The sequence below is a fragment of the Chenopodium quinoa genome, unplaced genomic scaffold, assembly GCF_001683475.1.
Source record: "Chenopodium quinoa cultivar QQ74 unplaced genomic scaffold, ASM168347v1, whole genome shotgun sequence".
In the NCBI taxonomy this organism is placed as follows: Eukaryota; Viridiplantae; Streptophyta; class Magnoliopsida; order Caryophyllales; family Amaranthaceae; genus Chenopodium; species Chenopodium quinoa.
In genome coordinates, this window is record NW_018742810.1 from 890,907 (window position 1) to 906,329 (window position 15,423).

Sequence of the window (15,423 nt, forward strand, 5' to 3'; positions counted from 1 at the left end):
AAATACAAATAAAAAAATGAAATCAAATAAAACAACTATGTATACATTTAAATTATCTTTTGAAATTAGTAAAGATCCAAAAAAAAATTAAAAAAAAACCTAGATCTTGATGTCGGTCGTTGCTGCTGGTTCTCGGTTATGTTGGTCGTTGCTGTGGGTGTTGGTGCCGTTGCTATGGGTGTTGGTGTCGTTGATGTTGTTGCGCCGTTGTTGATGCCGTGGAGAAGGGAAAGAGAAGGAAGGAATGAAGGAGATAAGGAGAGAGAAAGAAAAAGGGGGAAATCCGGAAAGAGAAGGAGATAAGAAGAAGGAGAAGGGGAAGGAGAAGGGAGATAAGGAGTGGGAAAGAGAAAAGGGGAAAGACAGAGAAGGAAGGAAGGAGATAAGGAGAGAAAAAGAAAAAGGGGAAAGAAGAAGGAGTTAAGGGTTTCAAACTTTCAATGTTTAAAGATTTTTTTTCTTTAAATAAGGTTCCGACGGAATATTCCGTCGGAAACTTAATTTTCCGACGGATTTTAATTCTGTCGGAAAATTAATGTTTCGACGCAATATTCCGTCGGAAATTTTATTTCCGTCAGAATATACATTTTCCAACGAATAATTCCGTCGGAATGCCCATATATTCCGACGGATTTGTATTCCGCAGGAATTCCGTCGGAAATTTCCGACGGAATATAAATCCGCCGGAATTTATAGCATTTCCGGCGGAATTTTGTGTCCGTCGGAATCTGGCCTTTTTCTTGTAGTGTCAATTGATGCAGGTAGTACTCCACATAGAAGAAGGATTCAAGATTCAAGGATTTTATTATTTTGTTGTTCATTATTGTTGCTTTTTTATTTTTTATTTTTTATTTTTTATAAATAAATTGTAAAATAACAATTTATTTGATGAATATATATATATATATATATATATATATATATATATATATATATATATATATATATATATATATGTATATGTGTGTGTGTGTGTGTGATTAATGTATATTACGATTTTGGTGATGTTCATTGTCTGCTGATTGTTAAGTGAAAAATTGCAATTTTTTGTTATTTTTTGAAGGCATAATGGGCACTGGTTAACCAGTGCCAATTGTAGTTAAAACCAAAAAATAAAAAGCGCGACACTTAGTTTTAGCACCGGTTTGGCGCTAATTCTTAGTTTTCCTACTGGTTTTGAACCGGTGCGAAAATTTTTTCTTTTTAGCATCCTTCAAATCCGGACCGGTTCAAAACCGGTGCGAAAGAGGGGTTTTGAACCGGTGCGGATTTACATTTTTCGCCTAGTGCACTGAGAAAATTAAGGATTACAATGTTACCAAAGAGAATTTCCCAAAATTAAAGGCAAATAACAATTTAACATTAATAAAGGCAAAAAAAAAAACAATTAATATTAATTAAGATTGAAAATTTTAATTTCAAAAACCGAAGACCGGACTAAGTAAGCTAGAACTGAAGTGAAAAAATCGGCCCAAAATTCGAACCGGACTGCTTTGGACCGATTTTAGACTTTTTTAAAAAACAAAATTCTAAATTTTTAATAATTTCATAGAAAACTCGAAAAAAGTAAAGAAAAAAACTATATTTAAACGTAATAGAAACTGAACTTCCGCCCAGAAATTCCGGAAGTCCAGGGGAACTTCCGGAAATTTCAGGCGGAAACCCCACTTCCGCCTGAAATTTCCGGAAGTTCCTCTTGACTTCCGGAATTTTTGGGCGGATGTACCCTTGTCCAGATTTTTTTTTTTTTCAAAATTCAAAAATTTAAAACCAAAAAAAAAAAACTTAGGCCGCCGCTAACGCCGCCACCACGACCACCAAACGTCAACCTAATTCTCCGTCGATCTGCCATTGTCGGATTCAACGATTTGCTTGTGTTTGAGTAACCTTCAACTATTTTGTTTTTTAAAAAAAAAAAAATCTGATTTTTTTTTTTTAAATTTCTGATTTTTTTGGGAGGTTTTAGAGAGAGAAAGTGTCAAAGAGTGATTTTGTGAGATGGGAAATGTCTCGTAAAGCCCTAACTTAGTTTATCGAGTATTTATATACGGAGGGCAATTTAGGAAATTCATGTAAAAAATGTGAACGTCACCTAGTAAAATGCGAACGACGTTTAACAACACCCAAGGCCCATCTATAATTAAATTAAGCTTATTACTCGTACTTTAAACAATTTCAAATGACAGAGAATGAGATCTACGTACTATGAGTAATGACTAATTGGTAAATGTTACAGTACAACCTAACATCTAGAGATTCTAGACCAAAATTGCAGGAAAATTCCCTCTTAAGTAACAAAAATGATGTGATGACACACAAGAATCTGATTTCTAATCTAGCTGCTTTTGAAACTGGTATTGATGATAGGAGGGAAAACTTGTTATAGAAATGTAATGAACTAGCCATGATGATGACTACCTGATTTAAGAAGCCTGCAGCCATACTGAACATGGAGCAGGTAATGTAGTAATGATCTGCAACTTTGCAATCAAGCAAGATCCCGTTCGTCTTTTATTCCTCAGATATCTTGAAAAACGTATACCATAGGATCATATTGTTGATGCCATCCATTCTAGGATCAGTCTCGAATTCAGGATCAATGTATAAGAAGACCTGTAAATTTTGATTGGCACTACTTATTATATCGACAATTGAATAACAGATTCTTAGAACTCAAATAAATTATGAACTGTTACTACTTACAGGCATGTCAACCTGCTCCCCAGGAAGAAGTCGCTGCTCCTCAAAGCAAAAGCACTGTATTTTGCTGAAGTACACCGCTGCCTATAAGAAGCAAATCCATTTAAATCTTGAAGGCAAATTAAAATAATTGGAAGTAACAAAATGTCTGTTAAAATCAAAAGAACGAGGAAAATTGTAATGCAAAAGTCACTAAAAGCCTATTGGGTACATACAGCATGCTCGAATGATAAAGGTCTTACAGAAATTTAAGGGTTTAGATTCTGTATTCGGAGTATTAAACATGCATTGGTTGCTTATGATTTTTATTAAAGATGTCATGACATTCAAGTTCCAATCAATAAGTTCATTCATTGTGTTTTTCTTTTTCAACTAATTAAAAATTGTGACCTAAAGTATGATGATGCCAAACTCAGCATTAGCTGTTAGCTACAGACAGAGAATTCATGGAGACTTCAGATCTTTCAAATATATGGCAGAGTAGCAGGTGTACTTGTGATCAGTTGGAGGATAATGTCAATAATGCTATATTATTATAACCAAGGTTTAACTTCAAAAACTTAATTAAGTAAAAGAAAAGGTAACATTATTAGAAACTCTTACCTTCATGGGCGTAACATTATATGTGGATACACCAACAATTGGAGTTGAACTTTTATTTTCAGCAGTATAAAATGCCAAAGCACTTTCTGTCTTTCTCCTGGTTTAACCCTCACCTGCAGAGAAAGTAAAAATTAGTGAAAAGTTACATGTTGATAGAGTATATTGCAACCACAATTTAATGTAAAGGCTTTATAGAAATGGATACCTCTCTTTGAGTAGGAGTAAATTTCCACTGCATCCCATCAGCAACATCGGCATTAAATTGAACCATAATTTCTCTGTAACAAAAGAACTTCAAAACTTTCAAGCAACTGACAGAGAAACAAGAAAAGAAAACGTGGACAAGGGAATGGGGAGGGGGTTGAAAATAAAAAATTGGACATGGATCCAACTTGCTAGCTACTTGGTACTAAGTACTCCGTAAGTTATAACTGAATTTTACACATATTCACGGCAAGCAATTATCATTGAACCCACACCACGTTTAATCAACAATAAATAGCAATAAATCCAAGGAGATTAAGAAACAGAAATCTTGAGAGAGAAAACTCTTCAAGTCCAAGGCTCAATATTTTCTCAGCTCATCAAAGTCCAGTTATATCATACTTCACCGTTCATACGGAAGCAACATTAGACTAACTTAATTCCTCATTAAAACTATATATACTGGTCCTGCATAATAAAAATTGAAGGTCAAATTTGCACATAAAAGAGCTACAACAGCTAGCAAGTTGGCTCCATATGAACCACTTTAGGCTATCACCCATTCCTTAATTCCATTAGTGCTCATATTCAGCCACTAGTTACCACTGCTTAGCTAAGAATTGATACGTGTCAGAGAGAAACTGCTAATTAATGCCATTTTAGCTTCAAATCGAATGAAAAAGCCAAAGATATTTCATCATTTAGATATCTCAAAATCTTCACAAGTTTTTTGATCTAATGATTTAGCATGTTAGTAAATATTCTTTGATTTTCTATGTAATGTTCTTACCAAGGATAACAATTAATTAAACTGCATAGATAGTTGAAATCACAAGACTTTTTGATGGAGAAAGTGCAATCACACAATTGTTAACCTTTATATTCCCTTCCTAACCATCCATATGCATGCTTGCCTTCAAGATGGAATTTCAAAGGGAATCACCAGGCCAATAACCCACCCACCCACTCCTCGGGCAGAAAACCCTTCTCTGTAACTCTACAGATGGCATTTCTCAACATACAATTTAGGGATACAAAACCTTCATATTTAGCGCATACAATTGAAAATGCAAAACCTTGAACATTCATATTATAACCTTCACCATTCCTTATAACATTTAAATAAGATGCAGAGAAGAATCAATGTATGTACAGCTATGAGAAACCAGACCTTTTAGTGACAGTACCATCTTCTGAATGCCTCGCAATCTTTTCTTCTACAGTCTGCAGAAAGTGCACAGAATTAGTTATACTCATTATTCCAAAAGTAATGGAGATACTCAGGAGCAAAGGCAACTAATTTCTACATACGATTACCAGGGATGACTTTAGCCAATTTTTCAAATATAATGGCACTACCCTCCCTCTTCACTGTTGCATTACTGCATAAATTTAGCTAGTGATCTCTTCCCAAAAAAAAGAAAAAATAAAAAAAAAGTGGGGGGTCACTCATGCCAGTATAAACTTTTTAAGAGCTGGAATCATCACTATACAACAAAGTGACAAACCCACAATAATTATAATACCAAGTATAAGACTTGATGCAACATAACAGTCACAATGTTCGAACACATTATTACAAATTTTTCGTGCTTGACTAAATCAATCCCAAGTCACCCTCCTTCACATTGCAAGATTTATTGAACAACGAAAGCTTGAAATGAGTTGCTGATCATCACAAAATAACCACTTGACATAGAACAGTAAGCAAAATTTATACCGGTTGTTCTTCAAACAACATACAAGTGTATAGAGGCATATTGATGAAGAACTTATATAAGTTAATATAACAGTTTTTTTTTTTTTTCCTGAACACTCCAAAATAGTATGCGCGACTAGTATTCCCCAAACCATACATCAATAATTCAATACAAAATCAATGAAAAAGTATCACCTCACGACGTTGAACGGTACCACCATAACCAGTAGCTTCGCAAAATCTCCTATACAAGGGGACAACAGCATATGAGCATCCCACCATTCCAAACACCAAAGCAGTCAAATAATACAACATCTTTCGGGATTTCTTCTCTTGAACAACATTATAGGATGCAAAATTACGCCTCGGCTCGAACATAATGGGATAATATCTTTGAACAATATGAACATTTCTAACAGAAAATTGACAATTCCTGGTAATTGGTCATGAATTATATCTAAATCCTCGCCTAATCTCATAACTACTTGGTCCAATTGATTGAAATAATTTCCTACACCAAAATCAAAAAAAAAAAAAAAAAAAAAAATAATAATAATAATAATAATATTGAATTTAGCTTGCAGAAATCAAAAACAAAGTAAAAATTAGCTAACACTTACTGGAATTGAGAAATGGGGGATTGTGAATTGTGGTTGAGTACATGAGGCAAAATTCTTCTAGGTAGCAGGTGAAATGACATGGTTGATTAATTCTGCAAGATTTTCCCTCTTATATTCAATCTCCTGAAAACTTGGATATAATATAATTTCAAATATTAACTTTTTCATAATTTTTACTCTTATACTCCTTCCTTTTCATAATATAGTGCTTGTTTGGAGCTCTTTCCCAAATTAATGTTACGAATAACCGCAATTCCCAAATTGCAGCCAAAGTTTTAAGAATTCCCAAAGTACCGTCCACGTCACCGGTTCAGGGGGAAGAAATTTTAAATCCGGTCTACAGCAAAACCGCTACCTGAAGTAGCGGTTTTTACTAATAAACCGCTACTTCAAGTAGCGGTTTTTTTTAAATAATCCGCTACTTCAGGTAGCGGTTTTTGTTTAATAAACCGCTACTTCAAGTAGCGGTATTCTAGCAGGTATAATTTCGCGGTTTCACTTTCCTCTTTCAATTTCGTCTTTTCACCAAAATCCCATCCACGCCTTCCACCAAAATCATACCTCCTTTAACGGAAGTCGGCGCAGCCAAGGAATCCACCGACGCCGCCGGAGCATTCCTCAGCAACGAAGGCCGCCGCTGTTGACGCCGAGGGTTCGACTTTAGTGGTCGGCTTCGCTAATTTCAGAAGAAACGTGTTGTTGTTCTTGTTTGTGGTAAGTGCCCTAATTATTTTTTGTATTCAATTATTGGATTTGTTGTTGTTATTGAGTTTCAGAATTGTATGTATGTGTTGTTGTTGTTGGTTTTGGTTGTTTGTGATAAACGTAGGGCTCCTTTTACTTTCTTCTTCCCTTAGTGTAAAAAGAGTGAGGTATTATTGTGTTTATAACATATCATGAGCTTTGATTTACTTACCTTACATATAACCCTTGTAGATTTATTAATGGTTTCGATCACATTACTCAGTTTAGGTTGCTATAATTGCTGATTTTGAAAGTGAAAATAGAGCTTCTATACACAAAGTACATGTAGTCATGACTTATGCCCATGTTGAGCTTCAAGAGGTATTAAGACCTTCATAGCTCAGTTAGGTTGCTATAATTGTGTAGTTTGCTTGCTTGATGTTAGGACATTGCCACACTGTTAATGAATTTTTGCAATCTAATATCTTTGATTAATAATGGTCTTTTCTAGAATGAAACATGGAGGTTCCGAACTACCCTCTATATTGCTATTGGGGTGGAGAAATTGTCCACAAAGATAGCGATATAACGTATAGGGGTGGGAATCAAAAATTTGTTTTTGGACATGCTGCGATGACATATTCACAAGTTCTGAACAAGCTATACGAAGAATTGAGTGTTGATCCTAGAGGTGTGGAGTTGAAGGTGGTTATGCGTTATCCTATGGCTGGGGCATATGTTGCAATTCCGTTAAATGACGACAACGCTCTTAGAGCTATGTGGATTGCTGTGACTCAGAGGTCTTCTGTTGCAATGCAATTGTTCATTGAACAAGTTCCAAAGGAGCCAGTTGTGCAAACTAACACTGGTTCCTTTCCGGGGATGGATTTTTTTGGTAGTGTGGATCAACTGTTTTCCACTGGTCATCAAAGTGTGGGCATAGGGTCATTCACAAGAATGCTTGTTGATCCACATTATGTCAATGACCATCTGTTACAGTTTAGGTCTCCGGCCTCATCGCCTAATGTTGGAACCTCAACAAGCACACAACCACAAGGCATTCTTGATTCTCTTGACCCAAACAATGTTGATGTATTTGGCAATGCAGAGATTAATGACACTGATGAAGATGATGATGAAGAGGTAATTGAAGCTCGTGATAAGGCAATTAAAGGAAGCGCCCCCACTTTAGACTTCAATGAAGTGGCGCAAGTTGATCCTCGTTTGAATAACTCATGGATGTCTTGGTTAGGAAATGAGACATATAACAATGGGGGAGAATTTGAGGTTGGACAACAGTTTGACTCATTGCAACAACTGAAAGATGTTGTGAAATCTTACTCCATAGCTAGAAATCAAACAATTCGAGTTGTGGAGGCAGAGCCAGAGAAATATGTTGTTGAGTGCAAGAGGAAAGAACAATGTAGTTGTTCGTGGAGGCTTAGAGGAGTGAAAGATCCAACACTCTCTACGTTTAAAATTGTGAGGTACAACGACCCTCATGCAAGTAACTGTGTTGGTGACATCGACTCGGGAGATCATAAGCTACTCACTTCCGAGTTCGTTTGCAATGCTCTTCTAGCTGTCATTCGCGTTGATCCTTCATTGAAAATCAAGACAATGGTGCAACTTGTGAAAGAGAAATTTGATGGATTCCAAATAACCTACAAGAGAGCATGGCTAGTGAAACAAAAGGCAATAAAACTCATTTATGGGGATTGGGAGGGTTCATATGAACAGTTGCCTAAGTACATGCAAGCTCTCAAGGAATCAAATCCTGGAACTGTTGTTGAGTGGAGGTTGTTAGAGAGTAAGGTTCCTGGAACACATGTTTTTCAACGAGTCTTTTGGGCATTCAAGCCATGTATTGATGGATTCCGTCACTGCAGACCCCTTATCACCATTGATGGCACTCATTTATATGGCAAATACAAAGGCACTCTACTTATTGCTATGGGAACGGATGCCAATTTTCAACTATTCCCCCTCTCTTTTGCGGTTGTCGAAGGAGAGAACAATGATAGCTGGTCTTGGTTCATGGCTTGTATTCGTGCTCGAGTTACAGATAGGAAAGGGCTATGTGTGATATCTGACAGACATGCTGGTATTTTAGCAGCAATGGAAGAAGTTGGAAGTGGTTGGGAGGAGCCCAATGCCTACCACAAGTACTGTACACGACACTTGGCTTCTAATGTGAACTCAAAATTTAAAAGTGTCGTCATAAAGAACCTCTTTGGCAAAGCAGCTACTGCAAGGCAGAAGAAGAAGTTTGATTACTACATCAACAAAATTGGTGACTTGAATGTAGAGGCCCGTAGGTACTTGATGGAAATTCCGTACAGTAAGTGGTCCATTCATCATGATGGTGGTTTCAGGTTTGGTGTGAAGACTACAAACATGTTGGAAGTTTTCAACGGAGTCTTAAAGGGGGCTCGATGTCTCCCGATAACCGCTTTAGTGCAAATGACCTTTTTTCGAGTTAACTCCTATTTTGCAACTAAAAGAAGTTGGAGTAAAAGAAGACTTGAAGAGGGCCATGAGTTATCGGAAAAGGCTATGAAGACAATAGAAGCCAACATGGAGAAAGCCACGCACCATGAGGTTATTGCTTTTGACTATGATGCCATCGGGTTGTATCAGGTTAGGACCGGTCGTGGAAGGAGAAAAGCTGGTAAAGGTGGTAACTCCCACACTGTGAATCTGTTGAGCAAGACATGTACTTGTGAGAAATTGAGAATATACAAGCTCCCATGCTCTCATGTCCTAGCAGTTTGTCGTCATCGAAGCCTATCACATGCAGACTTTGTGGATTCTTTTTTCATGACCGCCGAATATAGGCGTTCATACGCGAAGTGTTTCGCACCAGTTCCTGATCCTTGCCACTGGTCAGCTTACAATGGGCCTACTACTATGGCCAACCCAGATTTGAAAAGAGGCTCAGGCCGACGGTCCACTAGAATTCGAAATGAAATGGATGAGCGTCCCTATCGTGTGAAGAAGGCATGCAGTGTTTGTCGGCGACTTGGGCATAACAAGAAGACATGTCCTACTCTTATTGGTGGTGTTGGATCATCTGGGTAACATGATTATTTATATATTCTTGTTTAATATTTATGTTTTTTCTCGAACGCTTAACATTAATTCAATTTTATGTTATCGTGTAGGTCCCATGGAGCCGGTGATTCGTCCAGGCCCAGTTGATCCATCTGTTCTACGGTTGCAGACTTCCCATAGGAGCCACGATGTTTGGAGTGGCATAGCTGATAGAGTTCTCTTAGTTAGGGAGCATATGGTCAGCGTGGGACGTGAGTGGAGGGTAGAGGGCGGAGTACTAGAGTATGTTAGGCTTTCTCGGTTTTACGGTGTACATAGGATTTTGGGAGGAGGGTTTTTGCTTGATCGATCTCTTCTTACGGCGTTTGTTGAGAGGTGGAGGCAGGAGACACATACTTTTCACGTAGTGGTAGGTGAGGCCACCATAACTTTACAGGATGTCGCCGTCCTGTTAGGTCTGAGAGTGCACGGCCCTCCTGTCATTGGACCTCCATTTGAGGGATGGCATGACCTAGTTGAGGAGTTGCTGGGAGTTCGACCTGGCCATGATGATAACGATAAGCCGTTTCTGGAGGGATCTACTTTGAAGTTGACGTGGCTCAGACGTCACTTCTCACAGATGCCAGAGGGAGCTGATGACTTGACAGTTCAGCACCATAGCCGTGCTTAAATTCTCACTCTCATGGGATCTATTCTATTCGCCGACAAGAGTGGCGATGCTGTGTCACTCTACTACTTGTCGTTCCTTCGAGACTGGGAGACAGCTTCGACCTACAGCTGGGGGAGTGCGACTCTTGGTTTTTTGTACCGGCAGCTATGTCGAGCATGTCAGCGAGATTCGAGACAGATTGGAGGCCCACTCATCCTACTACAGTTGTGGTCGTGGGAGCATATTACTATTGGCCGACCATACATTAGGAGGCCTTGAGATCCGCCACAGGAGGACCCTGAGGATGAGGATGAGGATGACATTTTGGGGACTCAGCATTAGCGAGGTGTTGACCCTTTGGCGTGCAGGTACAGTGTTTGCTTCAAGTTCATGTTCTTACAGTTCTATCTTTCAAGAATTATTATTAACGAGTCTTTACAGGTGGTTACTGACGAGGGTTAAATCGGTCGCTACAATCTAACTCTCAATCAAACAATACTTATACGAACACCCTATAACCAAGTACAATGGCAAATAAAGGTTCGGTCCACGAGGAACGAGAGTAATTGCAAATCAATCTTAAACCTAAGCTAGTTCGAAATCAATGGAAAATGGTGTTCTAAAATACTACTAATAAGATGGAATAAATCAATAAACTAAGACACTAGGGAGAACGGGAATCCGCCTAACCATTGGTAACTAAGCAACAAGGAATCACAGAGACAAACGGGATATGCAAAGACTATAAGTCTGATCAATATCATGTGATAGGAAGACAACGGGCAATACTAAGCTTGGATTTCTCATGCACTTAACATTACTCGATACATAACCAAACCACATTCAATAATGAAATACTCAATTCACAATCTCTTGTTCAAATCAAGAATATCATGCAATCAAATTCAAGATTCTAGGTTAGCTACTCCTATTATAATGAATTAACATGCAATCGCATATAATCAATTTAATCACAATCCGTTTATCAAAATCAATCCTCAATTACATAGATTACCTAGGCCGGGTTTCATCCCGAAACCCTAGCTAGGAGACTACTCACACATATTCATAATCAAAGCAATAATGAATTCCAAAAGCATAGTAGATATAAACATGAATTCTGATTAAGGAATAATAAAGCTTGATTAATAAACAAGAATGAATAATACCAATTGTATTGATGCGAATCAATGGAAAAGTTCAGAACTTTGATATCCGTCGTCAATGAATAATACAAAGAATCTTCACAAATCTTGCTTCAAATCAATCCAAGAAAACTAAAATCGATAGAATAATCTCTAAGAAAACTAATGAATATCTAAAACTAAGAACGTTCTCCAATAACTCTCTACAAAGGCTCTCAAAAACTATCTCTAAAAACTCTCCCTTAACCCTTACAATCGGGCTATATATATATGTTTTAAATCGGAAAGTAAATCGCAGGCTGCCCTTCGTGAATCGGCACGGCCGTGCTGGAAGTGGCACGGCCGTGCAAGCATGGCAGTAGCTGATCCCAATATCTTCAATTATGGCACGGCCGTGCTGAATTTGGCACGGCCGTGCTAATGCCTGGCACGGCCGTGCTGAATCTGGCACTGGCACGGGCATGGAAATTGGCTTGGCATGGCCGTGCTAATGCCTGGCACGGCCATGCTAAAAGTGGCACGGCCGTGCAGCATAGGCAGGAAGGTTGCAGACACTTTGGTCTTCTTAAAACAGTCACAACTTCTTATCCAGAGCTCTGTTTGAGGCGTGAAATATATCTTTGGAAAGCTCTTCAAGTCTACTTTCCAATGCAATTAGAATCACTCCATTATCATTTGTATACCGAAAGTTGTGAGCAAAATAGTGAACAGGTGTCATATTTGTGAACTGTTCTGCCTTGCCTGCTACTTAACTTGCCTTTCAAGGCCTTGAGAACCGCAGCAAAGCCTTAGCTTGGTGGACTAGGATCGATAATAGCCTGATTACGCACCAATGGTTCGGGACTCGACATAACTTGGTCAACTATACCTGTTAACACACCAAAAACAGACCGAAACCCGTGAAGCACGTAATATGAAGGAAACAAGTGTAACAAGGCAATAAACGACCAAAACGGGCCTAAATACATCCAAAATCACCCATTTATATGCCTTAAAGCGCGCCCTAATGTGCGCTTGTCAGTTACGTGTCCATCTATCGTGTGCGCATACTGCTTCTGGACTACCATACTACAGAGATGCGTTTGACCATCAGCGCGAGGACCAGGTACAATCGGTGTTTCTTTTTTTTTAGTGCATTGTTTTTCTTCCATTATGTTAGTCATATACATGTTGACATACTTGTTTTGGGAATTAGATGATTTGACAGCCATATGCTGAGGCGGTGATGGATCGACTTCCGAAGATTTGTCGCTCAGACATGCACATTTGGCGTACACGGGCACCTCTGATATGCTTTGACGTCGTTGAGTTCCACCTCCCAGACCGAGTCCTTCGTCAGTTCGGGTTAGACCAGCCGATCCCACAGGATGTAGACACGGACGTTGCTCTACACAGGAAGGATCGAAGGGGACAGCGTAATTGGGAGATTCGGCATTCGGACCATGTACACGAGTGGAGTCGACGAGAGGCATTAGTCGTCCAGGGATACCCGTTCACTAGGACTTCTTCCCCGGCCATGACAGAGTAAATGGCTTGGTACCGTCGCATCACGAGATTGGTCATTACTCCACCTTCGCAGGAGCACCCCCCAAGTCATTACCAGCCAGCTACCTCTGACCTCCTGCTTGTATGAACTTCACTTTATTTCAATCTAGTTCTTACGTTTTTGATTTCATTTTACTAACATTAAAACTACACTTCAATGTAGGCACATGCATTTGCTGATTTGCACGTCCAGCTATCGGGAGCTACTGAGACCATCTCCCACTTGCCACCAGAGACGGCTATACCATTTGCCATACAGACGATGCAGGGTTTTACATCATTTTGTGGGCAAACCTTGTCTAGGGTGGGGCAGTCACACCTTATTCAGCTGCCTTGACCGTCCACGTCCTCATCTTCTACTGTGCACACTAGGCCGATCAGACCACCACCTCATCGTGGAGGCCATTCAGCACGTGCCTTCCGTCCACCGACTCACATTCGCCCTCTCTTGCATGAACCTCCTCCTTCTCAGCATACTATCATGACATCTCCTCCACTGGTGCATCGCCAGTATCAGAGAAACCAACGGCGTAGCAACACTACGTCTGGGGTTGGAGTTGGCCTGGATGACATTCCAGAGGAGACAGCTGCATCATCTTCATCGTCACCTCATGGGAAGAAGCAACGCCCGAGCTAAGTGTATATTTTGGAACTAAACTAATTTTTTTGTAAATGCTTAGAATTGGATTTTGTTATATTTAATCAATTGAAAAATATTCGACTTTGCAATTTCGACTTCCTTAGATCTTCATAAACTTGTTATTTGTGGTGGTTGTGTTGAAAATATGCTATATATCTCATGTTTTACAGGTACACAACTTGCAGGTTTTTTTTTGAATGATTATGTAAGTTTGAAAAAAAAACCAGTCCAGGGTAAACCGCTACTTGAAGTAGCGGTTTTAAACTAAGAAACCGCTACTTGAAGTGGCGGTTTATTGCAAAGAAACCGCTACTTGAAGTAGCGGTTTACCCTAGACCGGAAAAAAAAAAACCGATTTTTTAACCAGTGCTTACTTGGACGGTAGAATGGGAAAATAAAAAGAAGAGGCTGTAGTTTGGGAATTGCGGTAATTCTTGACATTAATTTGGGAAAGAGCTCGCTTGTTTGTGTTTTTTCACGATATTTAAGAAATAGGAGGAAAAAGTGGATGAACTACATTAATAAAAGGGAAAAGTAAGTTAGAGAGAGAAAGTGGAAAAAAGTACAAGGTATCTGCAAAATTCAAGATTAATTTTGGAAATACAATGAATAAAGTTAAGAAAATGAGAGTATAATGGTCTTTACATACTATCCAAAAATAGAAACAAGAACAACATTTTAGATCTCCAAATAGGAAAACAGGAACTATATTATGGGATAGAGGGATATAATTATGGATATTTAACACATAAAATGTGTTATACAATGCGTAATTTCATCCTTATTGCAATATTTGTAAAATAGAGAAAGTATCAATTGCAACACATAGTAATATACGGAGTAGTATTCTGTTTGGCATGGGTAGGAGAGAAGGTTGTTTGGTCACTTTGGAGTGGTGTAGGTTAGGTTAGGTACATGTCGTGTATGATTAGACTGTGCAATGTGTGTTGGGTTGTTGTTACTTGTACCGTTAAATGTTGTTGTTGACTTGTTGGTATGTAAAGCGGCTTTTATTGTGTTTTTTTGGTAATGGGCTAGCAGTTGCAAGCTTGTGTAACTTAGTACTTATTATTTGAATTGAAATTTAATTAGCTTTGTTGGTTTAGTTTCCAAATTTGATTATTGCTAAACTTCAGTTGTGTCAATTATTGTAGTAAAAAATGTCCCTCTAGGGTTTTCTCTTAGGAGGGTTTTCTTTCTAGCCTTTGCTAGGTTTTGCTCCGATCTCGAAGTTTGTTTAATCATCACTTTCAGTTTAATTACTTTTGCTTAATCAGTAGTATTGATACCCTGCTTCTTCGTGTCAATGGCTCGAACTGGAGAGAAGGAAAGCGCTGCTCTTGATCTCAATATAGAACCGTCAGGCATTGATTGGGTGGATGGAGGGGGCGAAGATGAAGAGGCTCAGATTGAATTAGCAGTAGTAGGAAGAATTCACACGTCTCGAAACGTTAATTCGAATGCCCTAATTACCACTCTAAAAAAATTGTGAAACCCTAAGCATGGCTGTGAAGCCAATGTTATAGGAGAAAAAACTTTCTTTTTCCAATTTCATCACTGGAAAGATAAACATTATGTCATGGAGTCACAACCTTGGCACTTTGATCATCACATCATGATATTAGACGATGCAACAGGTAACATGAAACCTTCTGAAATTCCTCTGCATTTTGTGCCGTTTTGGATACGTGTCTATGATTTGCCTTTTAGAGGTAGAAGTAATGAAGAGAATGCCAGGAGGATAGGGGATAAAATTTTTGGTTTGTATATCACGATGGATAAATCTGATGTGATTGGGATTAACAAATCCTTAAGGATTAGAGTCAAGATTGATGTTAATAAACCCTTAAAGAAATCTGTGGAAATAAGAACAGGGAGGG

The 15,423-nt window shown here is 38.7% G+C and overlaps 3 protein-coding genes and 1 long non-coding RNA gene across 4 annotated transcripts; 3 read left to right on the plus strand and 1 right to left on the minus strand.

The window, feature by feature from the left end:
• Positions 1-3,473: 3,473 nt before the first annotated feature.
• LOC110725204 (cytochrome c oxidase assembly protein COX11, mitochondrial-like) lies at positions 3,474-5,745 on the minus strand. Its single transcript, XM_021904687.1, has 3 exons — positions 5,402-5,745; positions 4,679-4,731; positions 3,474-3,581 (listed from the first exon to the last, which is right to left on the minus strand). The coding sequence occupies exons 1-3, from the start codon at positions 5,582-5,584 to the stop codon at positions 3,479-3,481; spliced, it is 339 nt and encodes a 112-aa protein (XP_021760379.1). The 5' UTR covers positions 5,585-5,745; the 3' UTR covers positions 3,474-3,478.
• A 1,284-nt stretch (positions 5,746-7,029) lies between these two features.
• Positions 7,030-9,591, plus strand: LOC110725070. The gene has a single exon (XM_021904542.1). The coding sequence runs from the start codon at positions 7,030-7,032 to the stop codon at positions 9,589-9,591; it is 2,562 nt and encodes an 853-aa protein (XP_021760234.1).
• An 88-nt stretch (positions 9,592-9,679) lies between these two features.
• On the plus strand, positions 9,680-10,234 carry LOC110725071 (serine/threonine-protein phosphatase 7 long form homolog). The gene has a single exon (XM_021904543.1). The coding sequence runs from the start codon at positions 9,680-9,682 to the stop codon at positions 10,232-10,234; it is 555 nt and encodes a 184-aa protein (XP_021760235.1).
• Positions 10,235-12,365: 2,131 nt separating this feature from the next.
• On the plus strand, positions 12,366-13,205 carry LOC110725040. The gene is made up of 3 exons (XR_002512127.1): positions 12,366-12,463; positions 12,554-12,985; positions 13,067-13,205. It is a non-coding gene; the product is annotated as an uncharacterized LOC110725040 (long non-coding RNA).
• Positions 13,206-15,423: the final 2,218 nt, after the last annotated feature.